Source organism: Oncorhynchus gorbuscha, linkage group LG06 (genome assembly GCF_021184085.1).
Source record: "Oncorhynchus gorbuscha isolate QuinsamMale2020 ecotype Even-year linkage group LG06, OgorEven_v1.0, whole genome shotgun sequence".
NCBI classification, from domain to species: Eukaryota; Metazoa; Chordata; class Actinopteri; order Salmoniformes; family Salmonidae; genus Oncorhynchus; species Oncorhynchus gorbuscha.
Genome location: NC_060178.1, coordinates 52,193,944 through 52,210,221, shown reverse-complemented (window position 1 = coordinate 52,210,221; position 16,278 = coordinate 52,193,944). Strand labels below are relative to the sequence as shown.

The 16,278-nt window shown below is 43.8% G+C and overlaps 1 protein-coding gene and 1 pseudogene across 3 annotated transcripts in view; one reads left to right on the top strand and one right to left on the bottom strand.

Moving 5' to 3' along the window:
* Positions 1–681: 681 nt before the first annotated feature.
* LOC124038703 lies at positions 682–4,421 on the top strand (annotated as a pseudogene).
* Positions 4,422–4,897: 476 nt separating this feature from the next.
* LOC124038071 (beta-1,4-galactosyltransferase 6-like) overlaps positions 4,898–16,278 on the bottom strand; it is a 45,743-nt gene continuing 34,362 nt past the window's right edge. For all 3 annotated transcript variants that reach the window (XM_046353496.1, XM_046353497.1, XM_046353498.1), the window contains exons 6-9: positions 16,077–16,264; positions 15,175–15,297; positions 14,971–15,072; positions 4,898–10,465 (exon numbers count right to left, since the gene is read on the bottom strand). In XM_046353496.1, the coding sequence (XP_046209452.1) occupies positions 10,318–10,465; positions 14,971–15,072; positions 15,175–15,297; positions 16,077–16,264 (561 nt within the window). In that variant the 3' untranslated portion in view covers positions 4,898–10,317. The remainder of the gene's footprint in view (positions 10,466–14,970; positions 15,073–15,174; positions 15,298–16,076; positions 16,265–16,278) is intronic.

The window sequence follows — 16,278 nt, the reverse complement described above, 5'->3', positions numbered from 1 at the left end:
ATAAGCTTTTTGTGCTTATGGAACATTTCAGTGATCTTTTATTTCAGCTCTTGAGAAATGGTACCACTCCTTTACATGACGCGTTCAGTACATTTTCAATGTTCCGCAGAGTAGTGAACAGTCAAAATTACTGCTTTATGAGCCAACATTCAGGACTTGGCAAATGGGGAATAGAGATCAGTGTCTGAATATAAGTCTACCCTCGGTGGTTATGACTAACCAACATGAGCTATACTGTACATGCTTTGGCTCCATCTTCAGGTTAAATGAAAGATAACCAAACCTGTATCTCACATATCGTATTACAGTAGGTTGGCACACTAAGATGCAGTAAGCCTCTATCAATAGCCAAGAGGAGAGGAATTATTAGAACAGGACCATTTTATGAACTCACATAGACCTCTGAACAGTCAGTTACCTAGGGCCTTGAATTCATTCTTGAGGAGCCAATCTGTCAATTGCATATTTAGGAGGGGGAAAATAATCATAACTTCAATTGATTAAGGTGTTATTTATATACGCTACTGGACCCATCCATTGTTGTTCCAGATTAGACTAATCTGTACTCTGAGAAGTCAGGTACACACACGTAATAATTTCCTCTTCCTAATCCCATTTTTATAAAATGGCCAGAAAGCGTGGTGTGTGTGCAAGAGTTTCTGTTTCCTTCATTAGTCAATAATGGGGGATATAAAAAGGTACCAGAGAGGTGTGTGTTGCCCAATTCCATGCTGGGCAGTCAGCCTGTCTACAGGGCTGCCAGTGTTAGAGCTGTCAACCAGTTATCGCTCCAAAATGGACAGATCATTGATCTGTGTGCTACTACTAGCCACTGCTGTCCTGCTCTGCAATACTGCTCCAGTGATGACCATTGATGAGTAAGTGTCTGTTTTTGTTGGGGGGGGGGGGGGCACAGTGCCATTCTGGCTATCTGCCGCCTGGTGGCTGACTAACTTATGGTAATACACTGATTGGACCTCATCATACTGGACCGGCATATGAGTTGTCTGAGCAATGCTCTGTACATACAGTAGAATTGGCCAACAACTGATGTGGCCTTAATTAGGATAGTTAACCTGTAATAACTTTTGCAATGCATATCATAGAGTTTTCTGTTGTTATGCAATTTATTAGCTTTAAACTGTAGATAAGGGAAAACATACTTAGAATATTAAACATTTGCACAGTTTTTTTGTGTTTGAAGTTGAGATATCAGAAGCTATCGTCATCTTAGTATGTGTGTGGGATGGAATGCTACACGTCGAGGAGTTGACCATCAGTGTGGGATGGAATGCTACACGTCCAGGAGTTGACCATCAGTGTGGGATGGAATGCTACACGCCAGGAGTTGACCATCAGTGTGGGATGGAATGCTACACGTCCAGGAGTTGACCATCAGTGTGGGATGGAATGCTACACGTTGACCATCAGGAGTGGGATGGAATGCCATCAGTTGACCATCAGGGATGGAATGCTACATCAGTGTGGGATGGAATGCTACAGGAGTTGACCATCAGTGTGGGATGGAATGCTACAGGGAGTTGACCATCAGTGTGGGATGGAATGCTACACGTCCAGGAGTTGACCATCAGTGTGGGATGGAATGCTACACGTCCAGGAGTTGACCATCAGTGTGGGATGGAATGCTACACGTCCAGGAGTTGACCATCAGTGTGGGATGGAATGCTACACGTCCAGGAGTTGACCATCAGTGTGGGATGGAATGCTGAGTTGACCATCAGTGTGGGATGGAATGCTACACGTCCAGGAGTTGACCATCAGTGTGGGATGGAATGCTACACGTCCAGGAGTTGACCATCAGTGTGGGATGGAATGCTACACGTCCAGGAGTTGACCATCAGTGTGGGATGGAATGCTACACGTCCAGGAGTTGACCATCAGTGTGGGATGGAATGCTACACGTCCAGGAGTTGACCATCAGTGTGGGATGGAATGCTATCAGGAGTTGACCATCAGTGGGGATGGAATGCTACACGTCCAGGAGTTGACCATCAGTGTGGGATGGAATGCTTCCAGGAGTTGACCATCAGTGTGGGATGGAATGCTACACGTCCAGGAGTTGACCATCAGTGAATGCTACACGTCCAGGAGTTGACCATCAGTGTGGGATGGAATGCTACACGTCCAGGAGTTGACCATCAGTGTGGGATGGAATGCTACACGTCCAGGAGTTGACCATCAGTGTGGGATGGAATGCTACACGTCCAGGAGTTGACCATCAGTGTGGGATGGAATGCTACACGTCCAGGAGTTGACCATCAGTGTGGGATGGAATGCTACACGTCCAGGAGTTGACCATCAGTGTGGGATGGAATGCTACAGGAGTTGACCATCAGTGTGGGATGGAATGCTACACGAGGAGTTGACCATCAGTGTGGGATGGAATGCTACACCAGGAGTCCAGGAGTTGACCATCAGTGTGGGATGGAATGCTACACGTCCAGGAGTTGACCATCAGTGTGGGATGGAATGCTACACGTCCAGGAGTTGACCATCAGTGTGGGATGGAATGCTATCAGTGTGGGATGGAATGCTACACGTCCAGGAGTTGACCATCAGTGTGGGATGGAATGCTACACGTCCAGGAGTTGACCATCAGTGTGGGATGGAATGCTACACGTCCAGGAGTTGACCATCAGTGTGGGATGGAATGCTACATGTCCAGGAGTTGACCATCAGTGTGGGATGGAATGCTACATGTCCAGGAGTTGACCATCAGTGTAACATCACCACCTGTTCATGCTGGTGAACATCTGCACTTTGACCTTTTTGTCCTAACTACACTAGAAATTACACTCAAATCAGGGGGGGGGGGGATTGTCTTTCCACTCCATTTTACTTGGGAGCACAGGAAGAGACACATTCCCTGTTATTCCTTGCCTAGGCTTACCTACAATCTTCTATCCTCAAAATTCAAAGCTCAGACATTACAAAACAGCCCAGTTGTGAGTGAATGCATACAGTCTGTTACTTTCCTTCTCTAGGACCATGGTCGGTGTGTTGCCATGTCTGTATTTCTGACCTTGATGGCTGCGTTGTCTGGCATAGCAGCATAGATGTGCCAATACTTGGTACCAACTGATGGTGAAAAGTGTTACTATTTGTCTATATTGGTGGTCAGTTTGTAGTGTTTGATCTTTGTATACCAGGCCTTGTGTTGTGTATGGTTGGTTATGACTGTGTTATTGTGTGTGACTGTTCATGGATTGGTATTTTAGTTATATCAATGACTGTGGTTTGTGGTCCAGAACAGGCACGGTGAGTCAGACGCTCAATGCCCGTTGATGGAGATTTTACATGCGGTGAAGGGTGTACCAGCAGGCTCCATGGCACGAAGTGTCTCCCGATAAGACACCAATGGAATGATCTGGGCACAGGTTGCTAGTAGGTACGTATGCGGATGCACTACTGTTTGGTGTGTACATGTGAAATGTTGTTCATTACTAATATAAAATTGACATTCTACTATGTGGACATTTTTAAACCAATTGCATTATTAAATGAGATTCTACTAATCTAGAAAAAGTTTTCAAACTGTGACAGCACACTCTCTCCTTCAGAATGACAAGTACATCATTTGATCTCAGAGCAGGACTTCCAGACAGGGGTGTACCTTGTTGAGTTTGACTCTGAAGCCTATTGGAAGTCTCAGGGAACCACGCATTTTCACAACACTGCCGAATTGAGTACAATCCCTAACCCGCTCAGAGACCTAGTACACAAATGTAGGTTATGTAGCATGATGTAATGCTCTAACTATAACCAGTTTTGTTTTACTATGGTGTCCCCTTTCCTTATTAACACAGGTTGTACAACTGAATGGTTGTGTGAATATTTTGTGCAGAGAAATTCTGTCAAATCTTGTACATCAGTAGCACTGGAGTGTAATAAGAGTGGACCATTTGTAATAGAGGAATGTGGCTAGAGACTAGATTACATTTAGTACTACACTAGTCTTGTCCCCAGACCAGAAAATATCAACAGAAATGACTCACCATGGAGTAGAAAAACCATGTAAACATTTGGAACTAAGAGAGAATGATTAGTTGCGTAGAGGGAAAATAAAATGTGACAGTATAAAAATCGCATGAAAAGTGACTGAATTGCTCATGAACGCACACTGGCTTTGATTCAATAGCCGTTTCTTTGCTACTCTACAAATGTGTTTGTCCTCGGTGAAGAGGTCACAGACCTAGTTGGCCAAAGCTTATCTGCCTTCCTGAATGTTGGTCTGTGGGAGTGAGGTGAAAAAGCAGTACAAACTGATGTGCGGTGTACAGGTGGTGTTCATGGTCCGCGCGGAGGGACATCGTCACAACACCCTGGCCCTGTTGCGGAGTCCCTTCTCCTACACTACCACGGCTGTCGTGATAAACGCACACACACCTGACCAAGCTTAACAAATAAAGAGCAGGTAAACTGAGTGAGCCTTCCTTTGTTTAACGGACACTGCCACACACATTACTACGTAAAGTGGGACGATTGTCTGCACTGGCCAGTTAGGGGTGAGCGTCTCGGAGTAACACAAACTCCTGGGAAGAGAACGCACATGAATGATTTAGCTCAGCTCCCTTCTATAGGCTACTGTGTGGGTTTACTAGTGATAAAAGTGGTTCATTGTAGGGAAGGTGAATCCATGGATAGCATATACCGGAAGCCTACAGGTACTGTATAATGTAACATGTTATACGCATGTATTAGCCTGTAAGATGTCTGTTTCATTTGTGTAGGACTATGTATTACTCTTTCAGTGTCCTACTGACAAAATAAAAGTTGCTATAAAAAAGCAGTGGCGAGTGATGCAGAAAAAAGACGTGAGGTTTCAGGTGTTTCCCAGAACATGGCAATGAATGTGTTTTATTAATATTTTGTTGACAAAAAAAAAAAACTTCAAAGTCCAACAGTTCAACTCTCGTCTTTTACTGGCTGTTATACCAAAGATTGTGGAAGATTGACAAGATGGCTCATCGCTCGGCTTCACCATGTAGAAAGTTGTCTGCGTTGTCAGAGGGGGGGCAGGAACTCTAGCAAAATGAAATTGCTAAACTATACAAGAGGCGCATTAGTAGGCGCTACATTGAATTAAGCTAGTTTTTTGGGGCCAAATCAATATTTCTATAAATGCAGCTTCCGAACAATTTAGTACAAACCCATAAAGTTGAATGAATATGCCTGACATTGAACGAGCAAATATATTATTTGTATACCAGATTTGACAGTTCATTCCCATAGATTCAAAAGTCACTACTTCCTCTCTGTCATCCTCCACTTCCTGATGGATGGTAGTAATGCAAGAGTCTGCACTCAGGCTCCAGCTATGACTCTGTTCAGACAGAGCAGAGAACAGTGAGAACCGGAGAGCTGAGGATCCAAGAGGATGTCATGGTCCAAGCAGCCAGAGTAGAACAGGCCTCTGATTGGACAGCAGGAAAAAATTGAATACAGCCAATCATTGATACAATAGACAGACACTTGAGTAGGAATCCTTCTGGAAACCTACACAGCCTGTTGTCATGGAAACTTTGTGCCAGAGCTCCATTCTAGTTGGAAAATAAAAAAGCAAATACACTAACTTCAGTTTAAAAACAATCCAAACCTTTACTGTATCTTTCAACCAAGAATCCAAAGTGAAAACAGTTTGGAAAAAATAAAAACTCAAGGCACAAATATGAATACTGCAAAAATGTCATACTATACATTACAAATTATGTAATGGTGAATATACTCATTAGAAAAATTGTATATCTATTTTTGGATATTCGTACAACCAACAGAGGCAGTAGGAGGGGAGAGTAGGGGGGGTCCCTTGCCCCCTTGGCCTGGGGGTGTAAACCAAACCACTAGCGACCGGGTGTAGCCAGCACACTGCCCAGCCGGCCCCTAAACTACCCTTCCTTCCATACCTCGCCCCCTACTCCTCTCAGAGGCAATAACAATATGTACAACTCTGAGGTGTGTCCCAAATGGTACCCTATTCTCTATATAGTCTACTACTTCTGACCAGAGCCAGTAGTGCATTATATAGGGAAGAGGGTTCCATTTGGGACACAGGGAATAATGACCCTAGATAATCTTCAGTGATGGGTGCTCTCTCTAATTCATCTCTTTAATACTCGTCACACTGTTCCCTGAACAGATTGAAAGACAGACACGATGACAGGGAGAGAGAATATAAAGAAGCGGAATCCAGAAAAAGAAGCTACTGACACAGAGTGCATCTCTCTGCTACAGTAACTCATAGTGCCCTCAAGTGGGGGGACAGCTTGGCCGCCCATAACTTCTACAGTATATATAAAAACAATGACAGCGGTTATCCTCTTATGCAAAAATCTGTTAGTGGGCAAAAGGCATAGCAAAAGAGAAACCCCCCCAACCCAGTCTCTAACACTGACCTATACCCAGAGACATACAGAGATATATAGGTAACTGCCAAAATAAAATAAACACTTGACTAAATGAGGGCTACAAAGTATAGAAAGCAGATGCTTCCATGCAGGTGTGGTTCCATGCAGGTGTGGTTCCATGCAGGTGGTTCCATGCAGGTGTGGTTCCATGCAGGTGTGCTTCCATGCAGGTGTGCTTCCATGCAGGTGTGCTTCCATGCAGGTGTGGTTCCATGCAGGTGTGGTTCCATGCAGGTGTGGTTCCATGCAGGTGTGGTTCCTGAGTTAATGAAGCAATTAACATCCCATCAATGTTCGGGTCATGTATAAAAATGCCCAGTTGCCCATTATCAGACACTTGTAGAATCTATGCCAAGGCGCATTGAAGCTGTTCTGGCGGCCCAACGCCCTATTAAGACACTATGTTAGTGTTTCCTTTATTTCAGTCGTTACCTGTATGTTCTGTATATGGCTCTACTATCAACACTAGTCTATCTGGATGCTGAGACACCATAGTAGAGCTCATGGGAGGAGAATTCATTTAAAAAAAGGGAAGGAAGGAAAGACAAGCAGAGATAAGAAGTGTAGAAGAGGCAGGTGGAAGAATTAGGATGGGTAGGTATCGAAGTGGAACTTTGGCACAGTTGACCACCTCCAACAGCATGTCTTATCACTACCGTGTTTACTTTGATTCTGTCTCACCTCACCCGATTGGTCAGAAATACACCATTGAGGTCTTATGTAACCGTAGCAAATGTCTGTTAACCAAAACAGACTTGAGCCTGGCACTTTGTTAGCCACTTCAGCTTTGGAGCGAAAATGACTGTAAACCTCTTCAGGCCGCTCCTCCACAGCACTACAAGAGTGACGGGACAGAGAGAGCTAGGCTACGTTCCAGATTACCCTACTCCCAATATAGTGTACTACTTTGACCAGGACGCATAGGACTCCAGTCAAAAGTAGTGCACTATATAGGACTCAGGGTGCCATTTTGGATAAACCCCATGTTTGGAGCAGGACAGGAGGTTCCCAGTACTGCAATACTGTGATGGAGAAAACATGGGTAGTTTGAATAGAGCAGTTCTACTTGAGACATACATTTGATAAATCAACATCGCTAGCAAAACACCCAGACAATTTAACTATGAACTGTATGGGCAAAATATATGTAGAAGAGAAAAAACGCTAATAGGTACAAAAGAAATTACTGCTAATCTTTGCAGTGCTCAAAACTTTAACAATTTAAAGTATTCATGACCCAAATTTCAGTCTGTGCCATTCAAGAACAGGGTTAACTGTTAGCTTTAGCTGCTGTTCTTTCATTCTGGCCCCTAAATACCTCACAAGCCTAGTAGGACCATATCACAGTTCACACAAACACACCAGCCCAAACCACAAGCGCATGTTCCACTTACCTAACACACGAGACGTACATGAGCCACAGACACGTCTGAAACATAATCCTGTGCCAAACACGCTATTCGCACGGTATACACGCCTCCTCCATAATAGCAAACTACACACACCAGAGGAAGATAGAACGACATCTCAGCTTACCATTTAGCAGCAACAGTCCTTAGCTCTGGTCCAGGGTGTTACGTGTGGCTTGCTGTTGAAGGCTCAGCACCAGAAAACTACACGTAACACCCTGGACCAGAGCTACGACAGTCCTTTGAACCCTGGCCTCCATCTGTCTTTCTGTACAGGAACACACTCCATAACGTCAGTCTATTTTCTAACTGTGCGCCTCGAGAAACAAACGAAACACTAAAAAGGCAAAACTGAAAAAGTAAACATCTTGAAATAACGAAATAAATTATGCTTAAAAAAAACATTAGTAACAAAATAAATCAAGGCATGCAAAAGATAGGTTGACTAAGAGATTTTTTCATTTTAAAGCCAAATGTCCATCTATTGTTACATCTTCCCAGTGAAATGGAAGAACCACTCACTCTGTTAAGTCCTTTAAGTCCTCAGGAAGAAGGTAGCTGCCAAAACAAAATTCAAATCCACTGGAATAACTTAACAGGAGCGTTTTAAAAGGCCAAATATGTACATACGTGTTCTGTGCTCAAGCTTTTCAGTGGCCAGTATTTACACGTGTTCTGTGCATCATGCGTGTCGGCAGTGTAGCAAAGAAACAGCAAAACGCTCATCGTGTGAAACACAGAGAAGTGATCTAAAACATCCGTTAAAAAAGGAAAAAATAAATACTAAGAAAATAGATCATATCAGAAAATGTACATCACAATAAACACAAGTCGCCCCCCCGCTTAGCTCCTCTATTTCCTCCTCTTTAAGGAATACGTTTGAATACATGTTTCATCTTTAAAAAATGACCATGTGTAAAAAAATGATATAACATGAAGACAAAAATGTCTGTTGGCTCGTAAGGTGATACTGAGACGTTAGAAGTTAAAGCTGTGCTGAGAGATAAGGTAAGAGTCCCAAATGGCACCCTATTCCCTATATAGTGCCCTACTTTTGACCAGAGCCCTAAGGCTTTAATCGAGTTACATATAGCAGTATTTTTTTTTTTTACGATATCAATACCTGATTCTACGAATCGATTTGTAAAAGAAAGAAATATAACTTTTTCCCTCTGTCGTAACTGTAGCTAGTGCTAGTCGGCTGTACCGGTGCCAAACCTATTGGATGAAAAATACCATAGCTTGTTCGCCATCTTTTTAAATAGGGATCCAAAAGATTTTTAGCACTTTCATTTCCCTGACCGATCAAAACTCGTCTTCTCACGCTCTCCCGTCTCTCTGCAGCAGACATAGACTGAGTGTACAAATCATTAGGAACACCTGCTCATTCCATGACAGAATGAGCAGGTGAAAGCTACGATCCCTTATTGATTTCACTTGTTAAATCCACTTCAAAATCAGTGTTGAAGGGAGGAGACATTAAAGAAGGATATTTTAGATCTTAAGGCAACTGAGACATGTATTGTGCGGGCAATTCAGAGGGTAAATGGGCAAGACAAAAGATTGAAGTGCCTTTGAACGGGGTCTGGTAGTAGGTGCCAGGTGCACCGGTTTGAGTAGGTCACTGCAAAGCTGCCGGGTTTTTCCACTCTCAACAGTTACCCATGTGTATCAAGAATGGTCCACCACCTAAAAAATATCCTGCCAACTTGACAACTTGTGGACAGCATTGAGTCAACATGGGGTGGCATCGCTGTGGACAGCTTGAGACACCTTGTAAGAGTCCATGCCCCCAACGAATTGAGGCTTTTCTGATGACAAAAAGGGGGCGCAACTCAATATTAGGAAGGTGGTCCTAATGTTTTGTACACTCAGTATATAGTGAGCAATATATTTTGAATATCAAATGGCAATTAAAAAAAATCAAATAAAAAATAAACTGAAAAAAACTGCAGTACCGAATAGCAATACATATCGGCACCTAAGTATCGTGACAATATCATACTGTGGGGTCCTTGGCAACTCCAGCCTTGTAGGGAATAGGGTACCATTTGAGAGGCAGCCAGAGAGCCGTGGCTCTGAGGCGGAGCCTGACACTAAGGCGTTGCAGTAAACATCAGATGTGGGGAAAAAAACTAATGCTGTCCTTCCCTCCTCATACTGTATTGTGAAGTAGCTCAGTAGCTAAAGCATGAACACAGTGACATGCAGTGACACACAAACACAAAATGTCAGACACACATCCTTGCAAGCACACACACACACACAATCACAGAAACATACACAATCAATTGTTCGATTAAACAGACCCTATATGCCCCTTCCTCTCATGTTTTTTGTTGTTTTTTTGAGTAAAGTTTCTTGGCAGCGTTACATGGTGTGCCTCCGACTCCCAACCCCAGCCCCTCTTTGCCCAGCTTTGGGGTACTGTTTGATGCTTGAGGGAGTGTGAAGGGTTTAAGAGGTCAGGTGGGAGTCAGAGTTCAGTAGTCTGCGATGGGTGCCAGATCAGGGTGCAGGTCCACGGTGATGTTCTTATACAGGGAGCTCAGGGAGATCTCAGGGGTGTAGTTAAGGTTGTTCAGGCCATCCAGGTGCTGCCTTTCTTTGGAGTACCTCAGCAGCTTGTACCTGCAGAGAGAGGAAAGGAATGAGGATTAGCTAGCAGTTCGCATTCATACCAGCAGTCACAGCTCAAAATGCCCTGATCAAAAGTAGGTCACTGTGTAGGAAATAGGGTGCCATTTCAGGTACAGTCACAGGGAGGATAAGCTAGCAGTTGGCATTTATACCTGGAGTCACAGTGGGAGGAGATGAAAGGGGATTAGCCTAGTTAGCGGTTAGCATTGACAGTAATGAATCCAATTATACACACCACCACAGGGATTCTTAGTTAGCACTAATGACATTTGGGAGATCCATAGTTCGCATTTGCATAATGAAACCAGGAGGATCCTTTAGTTAGTGTAAGCTGATTCATTAGCGTTAAAAGCTGTCTGGAGGAGCTTGTGCTCTAGTTGCAGATGGAACACCTTTACCCAAAGAGAGAAACTCTTCTGCCCCCTCTCCTCCTCCCTGCATCTGATCTCTGAACATAGCCCTTCAGTGCAGAGTTACGATGAGGACTGTAATGCGGATGAGACCTGGTTGACTTGTGTTAAAAAGGGACTGTCAACACGGCGAAAGGGACCAACGAATGGGGAGTTAACAACTCAATGCTGGCACAGAAAACACCCACGCACATACAGTAGCACAAACCACTGACACTTGGCCTGGAAGGTAAGCAACTCTTATTTTATCAATCATAGCTCTGTGGTTGCACCAACGCTAGAGTGAACACAGAATTGTGTTTAAATAAATATTTTTAAAATAAAATATATTCCAGTACCTGGGATACGTCCCAAATGACATTCATTCCGTATATAGACCACTGCTTTAAGTACATAAAATGTATTTAAATGTTCCTTCCTGTCTGGGGGTGTCCTCGGATGGGGCCACAGTGTCTCCTGACCCCTCCAGTCTCAGCTTCCAGTATTTATGCTGCAATAGTTTGTGTGTCGGGGGGCTAGGGTCAGTTTGTTATATCTGGAGTACTTCTCCTGTCTTATCCGGTGTCCTGTGTGAATTTAAGTATCCTCTCTCTAATTCTTTCTTTCTCTCTCGGAGGACCTGAGCTCTAGGACCATGCCTCAGGTCTACCTGGCATGATGACTCCCTGCTGGCCCCAGTCCACCTGGCCGTACTGCTGCTCCAGTTTCAACTGTTCTGCCTGCGGCTATAGAACCCTGACCTGTTCACCGGATGTGCTACCTGCCCCAGACCTGTTTTCAACTCTCTAGAGACAGCAGGAGCGGTAGAGATACTCCTAATGATCGGCTATGAAAAGCTGACTTGCTGCACCCTCGACTATTACTGTGATTAGACCATGCTGAACATTGAACATCTTGGCCATGTTCTGTTATAATTTCCACCCAGCACAGCCGGAAGAGGACTGGCCACCCCTCATAGCCTGGTTCCTCTCTAGGTTTTGGCCTTTCTAGAGAGTTTTTCCTAGCTGTGCTTCTACACCTGCATTGCTTGCCGTTTGGGGTTTTAGGCTGGGTTTCTGTACAGCACTTTGAGATATCAACTATATAAATACATTTGATTTGATAAATGTGAAGTAAAACATGAGAAAGTGCAGATGGCTGGATACAGCGAAAAGTTAAAGGTACTGAAATAAAATAGAAATTAAGTTACTTACTCCTGCCCGCAAAGGTGCAATTCAATCGATCGCTGCCCGCATCTGCTCGTCCGTCCAGCATCACTACTCTGGACGGCTCCGACTACGTGGACAACTACAAATACCTGGGTGTCTGGTTAGACTAAACTCTCCTTCCAGACTCACATTAAGCATCTCCAATCCAAAATTAAATCTAGAATCGGCTTCTTATATCGCAACAAAGCATCTTTCACTCATGCTGCCAAACATACCCTCGTAAAACTGACCATCCTACCGATCCTCGACTTCGGTGATGTCATCTATAAAATAGCCTCCAACACTCTACTCAACAAACGGCATGCAGTCTATCACAGTGCAATCCGTTTTGTCAACAAAGCCCCATACACTACCCACCATTGCGACCTGTACACTCTCGTTGGTTGGCCCTCGCTTCATACTCGTCGCCACTGGCTACAGGTCATCTACAAGTCTCTGCTAGGTAAAGCCCCGCCTTATCTCAGCTCACTGGTCACCATAGCAGCACCCACTCATACCTACTGGAGCGCGTGCTACATCTCACTGGTCATCCCCAAAGCCAATTCCTCCTTTGGTCGTCTTTCCTTCCAGTTCTCTGCTGCCCATGACTGGAACGAATTGCAAAAATCTCTGAAGCTGGAGACTCACATCTCCCTCACTAGCTTTAAGCACCAGCTGTCAGAGCAGCTTACAGATCACTGACCCTGTACATAGCCCATCTGTAAACAGCCCATCTATCTAATCCCCAAACTGGTATTTATATATTTATTTTGCTCCTTTGCACCCCAGTATCTCTACCTGCACATTCATCTTCTGTACATCTACCATTCCAGTGTTTCAATTGCTATATTGTAATTACTTCGCCACCATGGCCTATTTATTTCCTTATCTTACCTCATTTGTACTCACTGTGTATAGACTTGTTTTCTTTTGTTCTACTGTATTATTGACTATGTTTTGTTTATTCCATGTGTAACTCTGTGTTGTTGTATGTGTCGAATTGCTACGCTTCATCTTGGCCAGGTCGCAGTTGAAAATGAGAACTTGTTCTCAACTAGCCTACCTGGTTAAAGGTGAAATAAAAAATAGAATAGACAAACATTGGCCTTACTGAAGAGCTCAGTGACTTTCAACTCGTCATAGGATGCCACCTTTCCAACAAGTCAGTTATTCAAATTTCTGCCCTGCTAGAACTGCTCCGGTCAACTAAGTGCTGTTATTGTACAGTGGAAACGTCTAGGAGCAACAACGGCTCAGCCACGAAGTGGTAGGCCCTCTAGCTCACAGAACGGGACCGCCGAGTGTTGAAACGCGTAAAAATAGTCTGTCCCGACCTCACTAATGCTCCTGGCTGAATGGAAGAAAGGCCCGGCAGCAATGTTCCAACATCTAGCGGAAAGCCTTCCCAGAAGAGTGGAGGTTGTTATAGCAGCAATGTTCCAACATCTAGTGGAAAGCCTTCCCAGAAGAGTGGAGGCTGTTATAGCAGCAATGTTCCAACATCTAGTGGAAAGCCTTCCCAGGATAGTGAAGGCTGTTATAGCAGCAATGTTCCAACATCTAGTGGAAAGCCTTCCCAGAAGAGTGGAGGCTGTTATAGCAGCAATGTTCCAACATCTAGTGGAAAGCCTTCCCAGAAGAGTGGATGCTGTTATAGCAGCAATGTTCCAACATCTAGTGGAAAGCCTTCCCAGAAGAGTGGAGGCTGTTATAGCAGCAATGTTCCAACATCTAGTGGAAAGCCTTCCCAGAAGAGTGGAGGCTGTTATAGCAGCAATGTTCAAATCAAATCAAATTGTATTTGTCACATACACATGGTTAGCAGGTGTTAATGCGAGTGTAGCGAAATGCTTGTGCTTCTAGTTCCGACAATGCAGTGATAACCAACAAGTAACTAACAATTCCAAAACTACTGTCTTATACACAGTGTAAGGGGATAAAGAATATGTACATAAGGATATATGAATGAGTGATGGTACAGAGCAGCATACAGTAGATGGTATCGAGTACAGTATATACATATGAGATGAGTATGTAGACAAAGTAAACAAAGTGGCATAGTTAAAGTGGCTAGTGATACATGTATTACATAAGGATGCAGTCGATGATGTAGAGTACAGTATATACGTATGCATACTAGATGAATAATGTAGGGTATGTAACATTATATAAGGTAGCATTGTTTAAAACATCTAGTGGAAAGCCTTCCCAGAAGAGTGGAGGCTGTTATAGCAGCATTGTTCCAACATCTAGTGGAAAGCCTTCCCAGAAGAGTGGAGGCTGTTATAGCAGCAATGTTCCAACATCTAGTGGAAAGCCTTCCCAGGATAGTGAAGGCTGTTATAGCAGCAAAGTTCCAACATCTAGTGGAAAGCCTTCCCAGGATAGTGAAGGCTGTTATAGCAGCAATGTTCCAACATCTAGTGGAAAGCCTTCCCAGAAGAGTGGAGGCTGTTATAGCAGCAAAGGGGGGCAAAACTGTGGCCCCAATCAGGCTCCCTTGGGCTGGAATTTCCCACCCCTAATTAAACATCTTATTCCAAAATCATGGGCATTAATATGGCCAACTCCATATATACTAACAAACCTGACTCCAATAATCACCTAATCGTGATCTTCAGTTTAGAATGTAATTTGATTAAATCAGCTGTTTGCTTGGGATGGAGAAAAAGTCTGACACCAATCAGGCCCCTGAGAACTGGAGTTTCCCACCCCTGCAAGGTGTCCAAATACAGTTGGTCATGTAGTGTATTTTCATGAATAACACATATAACGAGGACTTCCTGGAGCAATGCTGTATTGAGAGCTAAGCTAATGTGATGTTTGAGGTTAAGTTAGGTAAACATTCTTCGACATGATTACGGCGCCTGCTATGGACTGCTAGCATGCATGTACTGACCTGCCCAGGAACTGCACCTCTCCCCGGTGGTGGTGTGGGATGGACTTGTATTTACCCATTTCTCCCTCCGGCCTTGTGATGTTCAGACCAGCATAATGTACTCTGAGAGAGAGAGGGACAAACCAAGCCTTTCATTAAGTTACCCAATCAGATAACAGATTTGTCTCTCTCAAAACACACACACACAGACGCACACTAACTGACCTGTTCCAGAGGTCGTCGTCCTCTCCTCCCCAGCCCCAGAACGCATTGGGAAAGCCATTAATCTTGCGGAACTGTTCCACTGTGAGTCCACTCACGCCCCCAAAGAACTCACTATATGGTAGTCTGTGGACAACACACACAGCGTTACACACACACAACACACACACCTGTAACACGGACAGAGGGGCAGACACAGACAACATAGCCTAGCTTTGCCTGGGGAAAGACTGAGTTTTCAACAAAACGACAGAAAGGGAAAAAATAAAAAAGGAGACCTTACCAGTCAGTATCACAGGAAAGCAAACAGGTAACAAAGAATGAGTTTGGCTGTGATACAACACACAGACACACAATTATGTTTTCAGACAATTTACCATTCAGTCTGCAAATTTAGAAGGACACACATAGGCAGACTGGAAACTCTGTTCATAAATTAAGCCTTAGTCTGGGACCAGTGTTTCCCCTGTATTCAGACTGGAAACTCTGTTCATAAATTAAGCCTTAGTCCGGGACCAGTGTTTCCCCTGTATTCATTTAGCACCGCCACTGCTAAATTGTTGCCGCAAGACCAAAAAATGAAAATGTATTATAATTTTTAGAAATACATTTTCGGGATTGTAAAAACACTTTAAGTGTAAACTTAAATGACTAAAGTATGTATAATTACTTTATTATTATATAATCGAGGATTACCGATGGTGCGTGCAGGGTACATGTCCAGAGGTCCCAATTTATAAAAAAATTAATTTAAAAAATGAGCGTAAGAACAAACCAACCATGACAACAACAAAAAAGAATTCTCTAAGCTACATTGAGAAATATATAGAATTGTAGGAAATTAGCTGGAAAACAGCATTTTGCCATTTTCCGCCAATTCCGGACTGATTTAAGCCGTGACTTACAGGTACATGTACTTGTCCAGTTTGGCTGCGAAGTGGCGAGGCATCTGACCACAGCCGTAGTAGTTACGGTCGTTCTCTGGGATGTGGTCGACATCGTGGAACACCAGACAGTCCCAGTCCAGATCCTTCATGGCTTCCAGGAAACCCACATTAAACAACATGGCTCTGTTGAATGGCTGGGTACCAGACTGATGGAGGGAGA